This window comes from Zonotrichia albicollis, chromosome 32, assembly GCF_047830755.1.
Source record: "Zonotrichia albicollis isolate bZonAlb1 chromosome 32, bZonAlb1.hap1, whole genome shotgun sequence".
Lineage (NCBI taxonomy): Eukaryota > Metazoa > Chordata > Aves > Passeriformes > Passerellidae > Zonotrichia > Zonotrichia albicollis.
The window spans coordinates 2,328,088-2,345,340 of record NC_133850.1 but is presented as its reverse complement, the minus strand read 5'-3'; the positions used below and the strand labels follow the sequence as shown (position 1 = coordinate 2,345,340).

At 61.7% G+C, this 17,253-nt stretch overlaps 1 protein-coding gene across 8 annotated transcripts in view; it reads left to right on the top strand.

Moving 5' to 3' along the window:
• Positions 1 to 16,513, top strand: part of HACL2 (2-hydroxyacyl-CoA lyase 2) — a 54,742-nt gene extending 38,229 nt beyond the window's left edge. For 5 of the 8 annotated variants that reach the window (XM_074530488.1, XM_074530487.1, XM_074530480.1 and 2 more), the window contains exons 9-15: positions 267 to 403; positions 1,762 to 1,896; positions 5,219 to 5,333; positions 7,583 to 7,752; positions 14,589 to 14,660; positions 15,614 to 15,719; positions 16,114 to 16,513. In XM_074530488.1, the coding sequence (XP_074386589.1) occupies positions 267 to 403; positions 1,762 to 1,896; positions 5,219 to 5,333; positions 7,583 to 7,752; positions 14,589 to 14,660; positions 15,614 to 15,719; positions 16,114 to 16,498 (1,120 nt within the window). In that variant the 3' untranslated portion in view covers positions 16,499 to 16,513. Of the gene's footprint in view, positions 1 to 266; positions 404 to 1,761; positions 1,897 to 5,218; positions 5,334 to 7,582; positions 7,753 to 8,291; positions 8,312 to 11,627; positions 11,648 to 13,415; positions 13,487 to 14,588; positions 14,661 to 15,613; positions 15,720 to 16,113 lie in introns of all 8 variants that reach the window. The other 3 variants (XM_074530483.1, XM_074530485.1, XM_074530482.1) reach the window with 3 other exon arrangements.
• The last annotated feature ends 740 nt before the right edge of the window (positions 16,514 to 17,253 follow it).

Below are 17,253 nucleotides of genomic sequence, written 5' to 3'. Positions count from 1 at the left end.
GCGGGTTTGGTGTCACTTTGGGGCCGAACGCAGCGGGTTTGGGGTCACTTTGGGGCCGAACGGAGCCGGTTTGGGGCCGAACGGAGCCGGTTTGGGGTCACTTTGGGGCCGCACGGAGCCGGTTTGGGGTCACTTTGGGGCCGAACGGAGCCGGTTTGGGGCCGGTTTGGGGCCGAACGGAGCGGGTTTGGGGCCGAACTGAGCCGGTTTGGTGTCACTTTGGGGCCGCACGGAGCCGGTTTGGTGTGACCGTGCCCTCCTCCCAGCGCGGCGCTGCAGGCCCTGGGCCTCCCCTGCTACCTGGGCGGGGCCGCGCGGGGGCTGCTGCCCCCCCAGTGCCCCCTCCTGCTGAGGCAGAACCGCAGGGACGCCCTGAGGGACGCGGACCTGGTGCTGCTGGCAGGTGACAATGGGGACAGTGGGGACAGTGGGGACAGTGCGGACAGTGGGGACACCCTGGGGACAGTGGGGACAGTGGGGACACCTTGGGGACATCGGGGACACCCTGGGGACACCTGGGGACACCCTGGGGACAGTGGGGACACCCTGGGGACACCTGGGGACACCTTGGGGACATCGGGGACACCCTGGGGACACCTGGGGACACCTGGGGACACCCTGGGGACACATTGGGGATACCCTGGGGACAGTGGGGACACCCCGGGGACACCCTGGGGACACCCTGGGGACACCCTGGGGACAGTGGGGACACCCTGGGGACACCCTGGGGACACCCTGGGGACACATTGGGGACAGTGGGGACACCTTGGGGACACCCTGGGGACACCCTGGGGACACCCTGGGGACACCCTGGGGACAGTGGGGACACCTTGGGGACACCCTGGGGACACCCTGGGGACACCCTGGGGACACATTGGGGACACCCTGGGGACAGTGGGGACACACTGGGGACACCCTGGGGACACCCTGGGGACACATTGGGGACACATTGGGGACACCCCGGGGACACACTGGGGACACCTTGGGACATACTGGGGACACATTGGGGACACATTGGGGACACCCTGGGGACACCTTGGGGACAGTGGGGACACCCTGGGGACACCTTGGAGACACATTGGGGACACCTTGGGAACAGTGGGGACACCCTGGGGACACCCTGGGGACAGTGGGGACACCCTGGGGACACCTTGGGGACACCTTGGGGACACCCTGGGACACCCTGGGGACATTGGGGACACCCTGGGGACACCCTGGGGACACCCTGGGGACACCTTGGGGACACCCTGGGGACACCCTGGGGACACCCTGGGGACAGTGGGGACACCCTGGGGACAATGGGGACACACTGGGGACACCCCGGGGACACCCTGGGGACAATGGGGACACCCTGGGGGTACCTTGGGGACACCTTGGGGACACCCTGGGGACATTGGGGACAGTGGGGACACCCTGGGGACACCCTGGGGTCACCCTGGGGACACCCTGGGGTCACCCTGGGACACCTTGGGGACACCCTGGGGACACCTTGGGGACACCCTGGGGACACCTTGGGGACACCCCGGGGACACCTTGGGGACACCCTGGGGACACCTTGGGGACACCCCGGGGACACCTTGGGGACACCCTGGGGACACCTTGGGGACACCCCGGGGACACCTTGGGGACACCTTGGGGACACATTGGGGACACCCTGGGGACACTCTGGGGACACCCTGGGGACACCCTGGGGACACATTGGGGACACCCTGGGGACACTCTGGGGACACCCTGGGGACACCCCTGTCCCCGTCCCCGCAGGCACCGTGTGCGATTTCCGCCTCTCCTACGGGCGCCTCTTCGGCCGCGGCACCGCCGTGGTGGCCGTGAACCGGAACCGGGAGCAGCTGCTGAGGAACTCGGACGTGTTCTGGAAACCGCGGCTGGCCGTGCTGGGTGAGGGACCTTGGGGACAGTGGGGACACAAATGGGGACACTGGGAACACAGATGGGGACTTTGGGGACACAAATGAACCGGTTTGGGGTCAGAATGAGCTGGTTTGGGGTTAAAATGAGGCGGTTTTGGGTCAAACCGGAACCGGGAGCAGCTGCTGAGGAACTCGGACGTGTTCTGGAAACCGCGGCTGGCCGTGCTGGGTGAGGGCTGAGGGGAAAGTGGGGGCACAAAGGAACCGGTTTGGGGTCAGAATGAACCGGTTTGGGCTCAGAATGAACCGGTTTGGGCTCAGAATGAACCGGTTTGGGGTCAGAATGAGGCGGTTTTGGGGTTAAAACGAGGCGGTTTTGGGTCAAACCGCGACCCAATGTATTTTGGAAACCCCGGCTGGCCGGGCAGGGTTAGGGACCTTGGGGACAGTGGGGACACAAATGGGGACATTGGGGACACAGATGGGGACTTTGGGGACACAAATGAACCAGTTTGGGGTCAGAATGAACCGGTTTGGGGTCAGAACGAGGCGGTTTTGGGGTTAAAATGAGACGGTTTTGGGTCAAACCGGAACCGGGAGCAGCTGCTGAGGAACTCGGACGTGTTCTGGAAACCGCGGCTGGCCGTGCTGGGTGAGGGGCTTGGGGACACAAATGGGGACAGTGGGGACACAAATGGGGACTCTGGGACACAAAGGAACCGGTTTGGGATCAGAATGAACCGGTTTGGGATCAGAATGGGGCAGTTTTGAGGTTAAAATGAGGCAGTTTTGGGTCAAACCACAACCAGGAGCAGCTGCTGAGGAATTCTGACATCTTCTGGAAATGGAGGGTGAGGGGACATTGAGGACACAAATGGGGACCTTGGGGACACAAATGGGGACTTTGGGGACGCAAATGAGCCGGTTTGGGGTCAGAACAAGGCAGTTTTGGGGTCAGAATGAGGCGGTTTTTGGTCAAACCACAAACGAGCACTGCTGGTGCTCTGATGCATCGTTCTGATGTCTTCTATTAATGCAGGGTGAGGGACTCTGGGACACAAATTGGGACATTGGGGACAGAAACGAACCAGTTTGGGGTCAGAATGAACCGGTTTGGGGTCAGAATGAACCGGTTTGGGGTCAGAACGAGGCGGTTTTGGGGTTAAAATGAGGCAAGTTGGGTCAAACCGCGACCCAATGTCTTTTGGAAGCCCCGGGTGGCCGTGCTGGGTGAGGGGCTCTGGGACACAAATGAACCAGTTTGGGGTCAGAATGAACCGGTTTGGGGTCAAAAGGAACCAGTTTGGGATCAGAATGGGGCAATTTTGGGGTTAAAATGCGGCGGTTTTGGGGTCAGAATGAACCGGTTTGGGGTTAAAATGAGGCGGTTTTGGGTCAAACCACAACCAGGAGCAGCTGCTGAGGAATTCTGACATCTTCTGGAAATGGAGGGTGAGGGGACATTGAGGACACAAATGGGGACCTTGGGGACACAAATGGGGACTTTGGGGACGCAAATGAGCCGGTTTGGGGTCAGAACAAGGCAGTTTTGGGGTCAGAATGAGGTGGGGTTTGATCAAACCACAAACAAGCACTGCTGGTGCTCTGATGCATCGTTCTGATGTCTTCTATTAATGCAGGGTGAGGGACTCTGGGACACAAATTGGGACATTGGGGACAGAAACGAACCGGTTTGGGGTCAGAATGAGGCAGTTTTGGGGTTAAAATGAGGCGGTTTTGGGTCAAACCGCGACCCAATGTGTTTTGGAAACCACGGCTGGCCGTGCAGGGTGAGGGACCTTGGGGACAGTGGGGACACAAATTGGGACATTGGGGACACAAATGGGGGCATTGGGGACACAAAGGAACCGGTTTGGGGTCAGAATGAACCGGTTTGGGGTCAGACTGTGCGAGTTTGGGGTGGAACAGAAGCGGTTTGGGGTGGGACTGAGCTGGTTTGGGGTCCCTGGTGACATTTCTGTGTCCTCAGGTGACCCCGCGTCCCTGCTGGTGGCACTGAGTACCCTTGGTGACACTTTGGGTGACATTTGGTGACATTTTGGTGACATTTGGTGACATTTCTGTCCCCCAGGTGACCCCGTGTCCCTGCTGGTGTCCCTTTGGGGTGCCTTGGTGGCACTTTGGGGTCTCCTGGTGACATTTGGTGACATTCCTGCAGGTGACCGTGTGTCCCTGCTGGTGGCGCTGTAGGGTCCCTGGTGACACTTTGGGTGACATTGGTGACATTTCTGTGTCCTCAGGTGACCCCGCGTCCCTGCTGGTGGCGCTGTGGTGACATTTGGTGACATTGGTGTCCCCCCAGGTGACCCCGTGTCCCTGCTGGTGGCACTGAGTACCCTTGGTGACACTTTGGGTGACATTTGGTGACATTTTGGTGACATTTGGTGACATTTGGTGACATTTCTGTGTCCCCCCAGGTGACCCTGCGTTCCTGCTGGTGGCGCTGTGGGATCCCTGATGTCCCTTTTGTGACATTTGGTGACATTTGGTGACCTTGTTGTCCCCCCAGGTGACCCCGCGTCCCTGCTGGTGGCGCTGTGGTGACATTTGGTGACATTTGGTGACATTTCTGTGTGCCCAGGTGACCCTGCGTCCCTGCTGGTGGCGCTGAGTACCCTTGGTGACACTTTGGGTGACATTTGGTGACATTTTGGTGACATTTGGTGACATTTCTGTCCCCCAGGTGACCCCGCGTCGCTGCTGGTGTCCCTTTGGGGTGCCTTGGTGACACTTTGGGGTCCCCTGGTGACATTTGGTGCCATTCCTGCAGGTGACCGTGTGTCCCTGCTGGTGGCGCTGTAGGGTCCCTGGTGACACTTTGGGTGACATTTGGTGACATTTCTGTGTCCTCAGGTGACCCCGCGTCCCTGCTGGTGGCGCTGTGGTGACATTTGGTGACATTGGTGTCCCCCCAGGTGACCCCGTGTCCCTGCTGGTGGCACTGAGTACCCTTGGTGACACTTTGGGTGACATTGGGTGACATTTGGTGCCATTTGGTGACATTGGTGTCCCCCCAGGTGACCCCGCGTCCCTGCTGGTGGCGCTGTGGTGACATTTGGTGACATTTGGTGACACTTCTGTCCCCCAGGTGACCCCGCGTCCCTGCTGGTGGCACTGAGTGCCCTTGGTGACACTTTGGGTGACATTTGGTGCCATTCCTGTCCCCCAGGTGACCCCGCGTCCCTGCTGGTGGCGCTGTGGGATCCCTGATGTCCCTTTGGTGACATTTGGTGACATTGGTGCCATTCCTGCAGGTGACCCCGCGTCCCTGCTGGTGGCGCTGTGGTGACATTTGGGTGACATTGGTGACATTGGTGCCATTCCTGCAGGTGACCCCGCGTCCCTGCTGGTGGCGCTGTCGCGGAGCCTGCCCGGGCTCAGCTGCCCCCGGCCGTGGCTGCAGCGGCTGCGGGAGGCGGAGGAGGAGAAGGAGCGGCAGAACCGGTGAGGGACGGACGGACGGACACCGGGACAGACGGACACGGGATGGGAACAGATGGACACGGGGACACGGGGGGGACAGGAGGACACGGGGACACAGGGGGACAGGGGGACACGGGGATGGACGGACACGGGGGAAACAGACGGACATGGGATGGGGACAGACGGACACGGGGACGGACAGACAGACACGGGGACGGACGGGCACGGGATGGGGACAGGGGAAGGGACAGGGATGGGGAGCGACTGAACCGGTGAGAGAGGGACAGACGGATGGCAGGGAAGGACAGACGGACAGACGGACAGAGGGACGGGGATGGGGACAGAGGGGACACAGGGACAGGGAACGGCTGAACCGGTGAGGGACGGACGGACAGACACAGGGACAGACGGACACGGGAATGGGGACAGACGGACACGGGGACACGTGGGGGACGGACGGACACGGGAATGGGGACGGACGGACAGGGACGGACAGACGGACACGGGGGGGACAGAGGGACACAGGGGACAGGGGGACAGGGAGCGGCAGAACCGGTGAGGGACGGACAGACGGACACGGGAATGGGGACAGGAGGACAGGGGGACACGGGGGGGACAGACGGACAGGGGGACAGGGATGGGGACAAGAGTGGCAGAATTGGTGAGAGACGGACAGACGGACACGGGGGGGACAGAGGGGACAGGGGGACAGGGATGGGGAGCGGCTGAAGCAGTGAGACGGACAGACGGACACGGGATGGGGACAGGGGGACAGGGATGGGGACAAGGAGAGGCTGAACCGGTGAGGGACGGGCAGACGGACGGGGGGGACAGACGGACACGGGATGGGGACAGGGAGACAGGAATGGGGAGCGGCTGAACCGGTGAGGGACGGACAGACGGACGGGGGGGACAGGGGGGACAGAGGGACAGAACAGACACAGGGACAGGGAGCAGCTGAACAGGTGAGGGACGGACAGACGGACACAGGAGGGACAGCAGGGGGGACAGAGGGACAGGGACAGACGGACAGATGGACATGGGGACAGAGAAACAGGGATGTGGAGCTGCTGAACCGGTGAGAGATGGACAGACGGACAGAGGGGACAAGGGAAGGGACAGGGATGGGGAGCGACTGAACCGGTGAGAGAGGGACAAACGGATGGCAGGGGGGGACAGACGGACAAATGGACAGACGGACAGGGATGGGGACAGAGGGGACACAGGGACAGGGAACGGCTGAACCGGTGAGGGACGGATGGACGGACACGGGAGGGGACAGAGGGACAGGGATGGGGACAAGGAGTGGCTGAACTGGTGACAGATGGACAGACGGACAGGGGGACAGAGGGACAGGGATGGGGACATTTGGGGGATCCCATTCCCAGTTTTGGGGGCACCGCAGCCCCTTCCCCACCGGCCCTGGGGGGGCTTTGGGGTTTTTGGGTTCAGAACCCCCAAATTCGGGATTTTTGTTTTCCGTCCCCGCAGGGCCGAGGCCGCGGTGCCCCCCCATGCCCGGGGCTCAGACCCCCCCAGTTTGGGGTTTTTGGGTTCAGAACCCCCAGTTTGGGATCTTTGTGTTCACACTCCCCAGTTTGGGGTTTTTGGGTTCGGAACCCCCAGTTTGGGATTTTTGGGTTCATTCCCCTTTTTTGGGTTTTTTTTGGGGGATTTTTGTGCTCACACCCCCAGTTTGGGATTTTTGTGTTCACACCCCCCAGTTTGGGGTTTTTGGGTCCAGAACCCCCAGATTTGGGGTTCTTAGGTTCAGAACCCCCAGTTTGGGATTTTTGGGTTCATTCCCCTTTTTTGGGGGGATTTTTGTGTTCACACCCCCCAGTTTGGGATTTTTGTGCTCACACTCCCCAGTTTGGGGTTTTTGGGTTCGGAACCCCCAGATTTGGGGTTTTTGGGTTCAGAACCTCCAGAGTTGGGGTTTTTGGGTTCAGAACCCCCAGTTTGGGATTTTTGGGTTCATTCCCCTTTTTTGGGGGATTTTTGTGTTCACACCCCCCAGTTTGGGGTTTTTGGGTTCAGAACCCCCAGATTTGGGGTTTTTGGGTTCGGAACCCCCCAGTTTGGGATTTTTGGGTTCATTCCCCTTTTTTGGGGGATTTTTTGGGGGATTTTTGTGTTCACACTCCCCAGATTTGGGGTTTTTGTGTTCACACTCCCCAGTTTGGGATCTTTGTGTTCACACCCCCCAGATTTGGGGGTTTTGGGTTCGGAACCCCCAGATTTGGTTTATTTTGGCCCTGACCCCGCAGTGCCAAGGCCGCGGTGCCCCCCCCGTGCCACCTGAACCCGCTGGCGCTGCTGCGGGCGCTGGACCGGCTGCTGCCCCCCCACTGCCTGCTGGTGGCCGACGGCGGCGACTTCGTGGGGACGGCGGCGTACACGGTGCGGCCACGGCAGCCCCGGGGATGGATGGACCCGGGTATGGTGACATTGGGGACATTGGGGACATTGGGGACATTGATGGGACATTGGGGACAGCGGCGTACACGGTGCGGCCACGGCAGCCCCGGGGATGGATGGACCCGGGTATGGTGACAATGGGGACAATGGGGACAATGGGGGGATTGGGGACATTGGGGACATTGGGGGGATTGGGGACACTGGGGGGATTGGGGACATTGGGGACACTGGGGACATTGGGGACATTGGGGACACTGGGGGGAGTTGGGGACAATGGGGACGGCGGCGTACACAGTGCGGCCACGGCAGCCACGAGGGTGGATGGACCCGGGTATGGTGACATTGGGGACACTGGGGACACTGGGGACAATGGGGACAATGGGGACACTGGGGACAGCGGCGTACACAGTGCGGCCACGGCAGCCCCGGGGATGGATGGACCCTGGTGAGGGACAATGGGGACATTGATGGGACAATGGGGATGTTGGGGACACTGGGGACATTGGGGGGATTGGGGACACTGGGGACGGCGGCGTACACGGTGCGGCCACGGCAGCCACGAGGGTGGATGGACCCTGGTGAGGGACACTGGGGACACTGGGGACACTGGGGGAGTTGGGGACAATGGGGACAATGGCGTACACGGTGCGGCCACGGCAGCCCCGCGGCTGGATGGACCCTGGTGAGGGACATTGGGGACACTGGGGACACTGGGGACATTGATGGGACATTGGGGACAGCGGCGTACACAGTGCGGCCACGGCAGCCACGGGGCTGGATGGACCCTGGTGAGGGACATTGGGGACATTGGGGACACTGATGGGACATTGATGGGACATTGGGGACAATGGGGACAATGGGGGGATTGGGGCCACTGGGGACAATGGGGACACTGGGGACATTGGGGGGATTGGGGACAGCGGCGTACACGGTGCGGCCACGGCAGCCCCGAGGGTGGATGGACCCGGGTATGGGACACTGGGGACACTGGGGACAATGGGGACAATGGGGGCACTGGGGACACTGGGGGGGATTGGGGACAATGGGGACACTGGGGACGGCGGCGTACACGGTGCGGCCACGGCAGCCCCGGGGATGGATGGACCCTGGCGAGGGACACTGGGGACAAAGGGGGGATTGGGGACAATGGGGACATTGGGGATACTGGGGACACTGGGGGAGTTGGGGGGATTGGGGACATTGGGGACACTGGGGACACTGGGGACACTGGGGACGGCAGCGTACACGGTGCGGCCACGGCAGCCCCGAGGGTGGATGGACCCTGGCGAGGGACACTGGGGACATTGGGGACATTGGGGACATTGATGGGACATTGGGGACATTGGGGACATTGATGGGACATTGGGGACATTGGGGGGGATTGGGGACACTGGGGGGATTGGGGGGATTGGGGACAATGGGGACACTGGGGGGATTGGGGACAGCGGCGTACACGGTGCGGCCACGGCAGCCCCGAGGGTGGATGGACCCGGGTATGGGACACTGGGGACACTGGGGACAATGGGGTCACTGGGGACAATGGGGACATTGGGGACACTGGGGACATTGGGGACAATGGGGACAATGGCGTACACGGTGCGGCCACGGCAGCCCCGAGGATGGATGGACCCTGGTGAGGGACACTGGGGACACCTGGGGGGATTGGGGACATTGGAGACATTGGGGACACTGGGGACATTGGGGACACTGGGGGCATTGATGGGACATCTGGGGGGATTGGGGACATTGGGGACACCTGGGGGCATTGGGGACACCTGGGGGGATTGAGGACAATGGGGACATTGGTTGGACAATGGGGACATTGATGGGACATTGGGGACATTGGGGACACCTGGGGGGATTGGGGACATTGGGGACAGCGGCGTACACGGTGCGGCCACGGCAGCCCCGGGGATGGATGGACCCGGGTATGGTGACATTGGGGACAATGGGGACACTGGGGGGATTGGGGACAGCGGCGTACACGGTGCGGCCACGGCAGCCCAGAGGGTGGATGGACCCGGGTATGGTGACATTGGGGACATTGGGGACACTGGGGACACTGGGGACATTGGGGGGATTGGGGACAATGGGGACACTGGGGACAATGGGGACATTGGGGACACTGGGGACACTGGGGACAGCGGCGTACACGGTGCGGCCACGGCAGCCCCGGGGATGGATGGACCCTGGTGAGGGACAATGGGGACATTGATGGGACAATGGGGATGTTGGGGACACTGGGGACATTGGGGGGATTGGGGACACTGGGGACGGCGGCGTACACGGTGCGGCCACGGCAGCCCCGCGGCTGGATGGACCCTGGTGAGGGACATTGGGGACACTGGGGACATTGATGGGACATTGGGGACAGCGGCGTACACAGTGCGGCCACGGCAGCCACGGGGCTGGATGGACCCTGGTGAGGGACATTGGGGACATTGGGGACACTGATGGGACATTGATGGGACATTGGGGACAATGGGGACAATGGGGGGATTGGGGCCACTGGGGACAATGGGGACACTGGGGACATTGGGGGGATTGGGGACAGCGGCGTACACGGTGCGGCCACGGCAGCCCCGAGGGTGGATGGACCCGGGTATGGGACACTGGGGACACTGGGGACAATGGGGACAATGGGGGCACTGGGGACACTGGGGGGGATTGGGGACAATGGGGACACTGGGGACGGCGGCGTACACGGTGCGGCCACGGCAGCCCCGGGGATGGATGGACCCTGGCGAGGGACACTGGGGACAAAGGGGGGATTGGGGACAATGGGGACATTGGGGATACTGGGGACACTGGGGGAGTTGGGGGGATTGGGGACATTGGGGACACTGGGGACACTGGGGACACTGGGGACGGCAGCGTACACGGTGCGGCCACGGCAGCCCCGAGGGTGGATGGACCCTGGCGAGGGACACTGGGGACATTGGGGACATTGGGGACATTGATGGGACATTGGGGACATTGGGGACATTGATGGGACATTGGGGACATTGGGGGGGATTGGGGACACTGGGGGGATTGGGGGGATTGGGGACAATGGGGACACTGGGGGGATTGGGGACAGCGGCGTACACGGTGCGGCCACGGCAGCCCCGAGGGTGGATGGACCCGGGTATGGGACACTGGGGACACTGGGGACAATGGGGTCACTGGGGACAATGGGGACATTGGGGACACTGGGGACATTGGGGACAATGGGGACAATGGCGTACACGGTGCGGCCACGGCAGCCCCGAGGATGGATGGACCCTGGTGAGGGACACTGGGGACACCTGGGGGGATTGGGGACATTGGAGACATTGGGGACACTGGGGACATTGGGGACACTGGGGGCATTGATGGGACATCTGGGGGGATTGGGGACATTGGGGACACCTGGGGGCATTGGGGACACCTGGGGGGATTGAGGACAATGGGGACATTGGTTGGACAATGGGGACATTGATGGGACATTGGGGACATTGGGGACACCTGGGGGGATTGGGGACATTGGGGACAGCGGCGTACACGGTGCGGCCACGGCAGCCCCGGGGATGGATGGACCCGGGTATGGTGACATTGGGGACAATGGGGACACTGGGGGGATTGGGGACAGCGGCGTACACGGTGCGGCCACGGCAGCCCAGAGGGTGGATGGACCCGGGTATGGTGACATTGGGGACATTGGGGACACTGGGGACACTGGGGACATTGGGGGGATTGGGGACACTGGGGACAGCGGCGTACACGGTGCGGCCACGGCAGCCCCGGGGATGGATGGACCCTGGTGAGGGACAATGGGGACATTGATGGGACAATGGGGATGTTGGGGACACTGGGGACATTGGGGGGATTGGGGACACTGGGGACGGCGGCGTACACGGTGCGGCCACGGCAGCCACGAGGGTGGATGGACCCTGGTGAGGGACACTGGGGACACTGGGGACATTGGGGGGGATTGGGGACACTGGGGACAGCGGCGTACACGGTGCGGCCACGGCAGCCCCGGGGCTGGATGGACCCTGGTGAGGGACACTGGGGACACTGGGGACATTGATGGGACATTGGGGACAGCGGCGTACACAGTGCGGCCACGGCAGCCACGGGGCTGGATGGACCCTGGTGAGGGACATTGGGGACATTGGGGACACTGATGGGACATTGATGGGACATTGGGGACAATGGGGACAATGGGGGGATTGGGGCCACTGGGGACAATGGGGACACTGGGGACATTGGGGGGATTGGGGACAGCGGCGTACACGGTGCGGCCACGGCAGCCCCGAGGGTGGATGGACCCGGGTATGGGACACTGGGGACACTGGGGACAATGGGGACAATGGGGGCACTGGGGACACTGGGGGGGATTGGGGACAATGGGGACACTGGGGACGGCGGCGTACACGGTGCGGCCACGGCAGCCCCGGGGATGGATGGACCCTGGCGAGGGACACTGGGGACAAAGGGGGGATTGGGGACAATGGGGACATTGGGGATACTGGGGACACTGGGGGAGTTGGGGGGATTGGGGACATTGGGGACACTGGGGACACTGGGGACACTGGGGACGGCAGCGTACACGGTGCGGCCACGGCAGCCCCGAGGGTGGATGGACCCTGGCGAGGGACACTGGGGACATTGGGGACATTGGGGACATTGATGGGACATTGGGGACATTGGGGACATTGATGGGACATTGGGGACATTGGGGGGGATTGGGGACACTGGGGGGATTGGGGGGATTGGGGACAATGGGGACACTGGGGGGATTGGGGACAGCGGCGTACACGGTGCGGCCACGGCAGCCCCGAGGGTGGATGGACCCGGGTATGGGACACTGGGGACACTGGGGACAATGGGGTCACTGGGGACAATGGGGACATTGGGGACATTGGGGGCATTGGGGACACTGGGGACAATGGGGGGATTGGGGACACTGATGGGACATTGGGGGGATTGGGGACATTGGGGACACCTGGGAGCATTGGGGACATTGGGGACAGTGGTGTACACAGTGCAGCCACAGCAGCCCAGAGGGTGGATGGACCCGGGTAAGGGACACTGGGGACATTGGGGACACCTGGGGGGACTGGGGACATTGGGGACACTGGGGACAATGGGGACATTGGGGACACCTGGGGGGACTGGGGACATTGGGGACACTGGGGACAATGGGGACATTGGGGACACCTGGGGGGACTGGGGACATTGGGGACACTGGGGACATTGGGAACAGCGCCATACACCGTGATACCTCGACAGCCACAGGGCTGGATGGACCCGGGTAAGTGACACCTGGGGACACCTGGGTCAGAGCCACCCCCACCAAGGGACAGGGAGGGGACACTGAGGGGACATGGCCAGACCATGTGGTGACAGGGCCAGACCCCATAGGGACATGTGGGGACAGCTTGGGGACAGGGCCAGAGCATGTGGGGACACGCAGGGACACACAGGAACAGGCGGGGACACGGCCAGGGGGGTGGCACCGATGTCCTGTCATGTCCTCAATGTCCCCACTGTCCCCTGTGTGGTGTCCCTGATGTCCCCAGTGTCCCTGTGTCTCCTCAGGTCCCTTTGACACTGATGTCCCTGGTGTCCCTGATGTCCCCTGATGTCCCATTGTCCCTCAGGTCCCTTTGGCACTGATGTCCCCTGATGTCCCCAATGTCCCCATTGTCCTCTCAGGTCCCTTTGGCACGCTGGGCGTGGGCGGAGGATTCGCGCTCGGGGCCAAACTCTGCCGGCCCGAGGCTGAGGTGACACCTGGGGGGGACATGGGGACATTGGGGGGACATGGGGACATTGGGGGATGGGGGGACATAGGGGAGACATTGGGGGGATGGGGGAGGGGGGGCATTGGGGACATTGGCAGGGTATGGGGACATGAGGGGACATTGGGGACATTGGGGAGATGGGGAGGGATGAGGGGGCGGTGGCAGTGGGGACATTGGGGGACATTGGGGGGATGGGGATATGGGGACATTGGGGGTACGGGGACATCGAGGGGGGCATTGGGGACATGGGAGGGATTTGGGATATTGGGGGGGACACGGGTGATGGGGACATTGGGGACATTGAGGGGGACATGGGGACATTGGGGCATTGAGGGGCATTGGGGACATTGGGGGGATGGGGGACAGGGGACATTGGGGGTATTGGGGACACTGGGACAGCGAGAGGACATTGGGGACATTGAGGAGGACATGGGGACATTGGGGACATTGAGGGGGACATTGGGGGGATGTGGGACATTGGGGGGGACACGGGTGATGGGGACATTGAGGGGGACTCTGGGGCTTTGAGGGTATTGGGGACATTGGGGGATGGCGGTGAGGGGACATGGGGACATTGGGGACATTGAGGGAGACATTGGGGACATTGGGGGAGATGGGGTCATTGGGGGGATGAGGGGATGGTGGCAGTGGGGACATTGGGGATATGGGGGGACATTGGGGCATTGAGGGTATTGGGGATATCAGGGGGATGGGGACACTGGGACAGCGAGAGGACTTTGGGGATATTGGGGACATTGCGGGGGATGGGGACATGGGGGACATTGGGGAATTTGGGAACATTGAGGGACATTGGGGGGATTGGGGACATTGAGGACATTGCGGGGACATTGTGGGGACAAAAGGACATCAGGGACATTGGGGACACTGGAGGGGACATGGGGACATTGGGGAATGGGGGCATTGGGGACATGGGAGGACATCAGGGTCAGGGGGGTGTGGAGGGGATGGGGACATTGAGGGGGACATTGGGGACACTGGAGAGGCCAGAGGGTCCCCAGGGCCACCCATGGGTGGCACTCGGTGACACTCAGTGACACTGGGTGACATTTGGTGACACTGCCAGGTGTGGGTCCTGTTCGGGGACGGCTCCCTGGGCTTCAGCCTGATGGAGTTCGACACCTTCGTGCGCCACAAGGTCACTGTCACTGTGTCATTGTCACCGTGTCATTGTCACCGTGTCATTGTCACTGTGTCACTGTCACTGTCACTGTGTCATTGTCACTGTGTCATTGTCACTGTCACTGTGTCATTGTCACTGTCATTGTGTCATTGTTACTGTCATTGTCATTGATGGAGTTCAACACCTTCGTGCGCCACAGGGTCACTGTCACTGTGTCACTGTCACTGTCACCTGTTACCTGTCATTGTCACTGTCACTGTCACCGTCATTGTGTCATTGTCACTGTCATCATCACTGTCACCATGTCATTGTCATTGTGTCACTGTCATTGTCACCTCTCATTGTCCTTGTTACCTGTGCTTGGCACTGTCATTGTCACTGTAATTGTCACTGTCCCTGTGTCCCCTTGTCCCCATGTCCCTGTCCCAGCTGTGTCACTGTGTCCTGTGTCCCTGCTGTCCCCATGTCCTCATGTCCCCAGGTCCCTGTCCCATCAGTGTCCCTGTGTCCCTGTGTCACTCTGTCTGTCCCTGTGTCACTGTCTGTCCCCCCCTGTGTCCCCAGGTCCCTGTCCCATCAGTGTCACTCTGTCACTCTGTCTGTCCCCCCCTGTGTCCCCATGTCCCTGTGTCACTCTGTCTGTCCCCCCTGTGTCTCTGTGTCACTCTGTCTGTCCCCTGTCCCATCAGTGTCACTCTGTCACTCTGTCTGTCCCCCTGTGTCCCCATATCCCTGTGTCACTCTGTCTGTCCCCTGTCCCATCAGTGTCACTCTGTCTGTCCCCTGTCCCCATGTCCGTGTCCCCGTGTCACTCTGTCTGTCCCCTGTCCCCATGTCCCCGTGTCACTCTGTCTGTCCCCTGTCACTCTGTCTGTCCCTGTCCCCAGGTCCCTGTGTCCCCATGTCCCTGTGTCACTCTGTCTGTCCCCTGTCCCATCAGTGTCACTCTGTCTGTCCCCTGTCCCCAGGTCCCCGTCATCGCCCTGGTTGGCAACGACGCCGGCTGGACCCAGATCAGCCGCGAGCAGCTCCCCCTGCTGGGCAGCGCCGTGGGCTGCGGGCTGGCCTACAGCGGTGAGTGACCACTGAGTGACCACTGACCAACTGACCACTGAGTGACCAACTGACCATTGACTGCTGAGTGACCACTGACTGACCCATAACTGACCCATAGTGACCACTGAGTGACCACCGACCACTGACCCACAGTGACCATTGACTGACCACTGAGTGCCCCATAGCCAGGCACAGCAGCTCCCCCTGCTGGGCAGCGCTGTGGGCTGCGGGCTGGCCTACAGCGGTGAGTGACCACTGAGTGACCAACTGACCATTGACTGACCCATAACCACTGAGTGACCACTGAGTGACAACTGCCCCACTGACCTCTGTGGTGACAGTGCCACCCGTGTGTCCCCACGGTGACAGTGCCACCCCCATGGAGGTGACAGTGCCACCCGTGTGTCCCCAGATTACCACAAGGTGGCAGAAGCTCTGGGCGGGCGCGGCTTCATCCTGGACAGCCCTGGGGACAGCACAGGGGACAACGTTGGGGACAATGGAGGGGACAATGGAGGGGACAGCCTTGGGGACATCGAGGACAGGGTGGCGGCCGTGCTGAGGGCAGCCCAGGCCGAGTGCCACCGCGGCCACCCCGTGCTCGTCAACGCCCTCCTGGGGCCCAGCGACTTCCGGCAGGGCTCCGTGTCCGTCTGAGGGACACCGGGGACACCAAGGGACATCAGTGTCACCAAAGGACATCAGAGTGTCACCAGAGTGTCACCAAGGGTCACCAGAGTGTCATCAAGGGTCATCAGTGTCACCAAATCTCTTTGAGTGTCGTTGTCTGTCATTGAGCGTCACTGAGTGTCCCCAAGAGTCCCTGAGTGTCCTCAAGGGTCACTGAGTGTCATCAAATGTCCCCAAGTGTCACCAGGTGTCCCCAAGGGCCCCAAATGTCACCAGAGTGTCATTGATTGTCACTGAGTGTCCCCAAGAGTCCCCAAGGGTCCTGAGTGGTCATTCAGTGTCCCCAAGGGTCACCAGGGGTCCCCAAGTGTCATCGAGTGTCCCCAAGGGTCCTCAGGGGTCACTGAGTGTTCCCAAGGGTCATCGATTGTCCCCAAGTGTCATTGAGGGTCTCCAAGGGTCACCAAGTGCCATGGAGTGTCCTCAAGGCCACCCTGTCCTCGTCAACGCCCTCCTGGGGCCCAGTGACTGCCACCAGGGCTCCGTGTCCGTCTGAGGGACACCGGGGACACCAAATGTCACCAGAGTGTCACCAAGGGACATCAGAGTGTCACCAAATCTCTTTGAGTGTCGTTGTTTGTCATTGAGCGTCACTGAGTGTCCCCAAGAGTCCCCAAGGGTCCCTGAGTGTCCTCAAGGGTCACTGAGTGTCATCGAATGTCCCCAAGAGCCATCAGGTGTCCCCAAGGGCCCCAAATGTCACCAGAGTGTCATCAAGTGTCATTCAGTGTCCCCAAGGGTCACCACGGGTCCCCAAGTGTCACTGAGTGTCCCCAATGGTCCTGAGAGGTCATTGAGTGTCATCGAGTGTCCCCAAGGGTCACCAAGGGTTCTGTGGGGTCACTGAGTGTTCCCAAGGGTC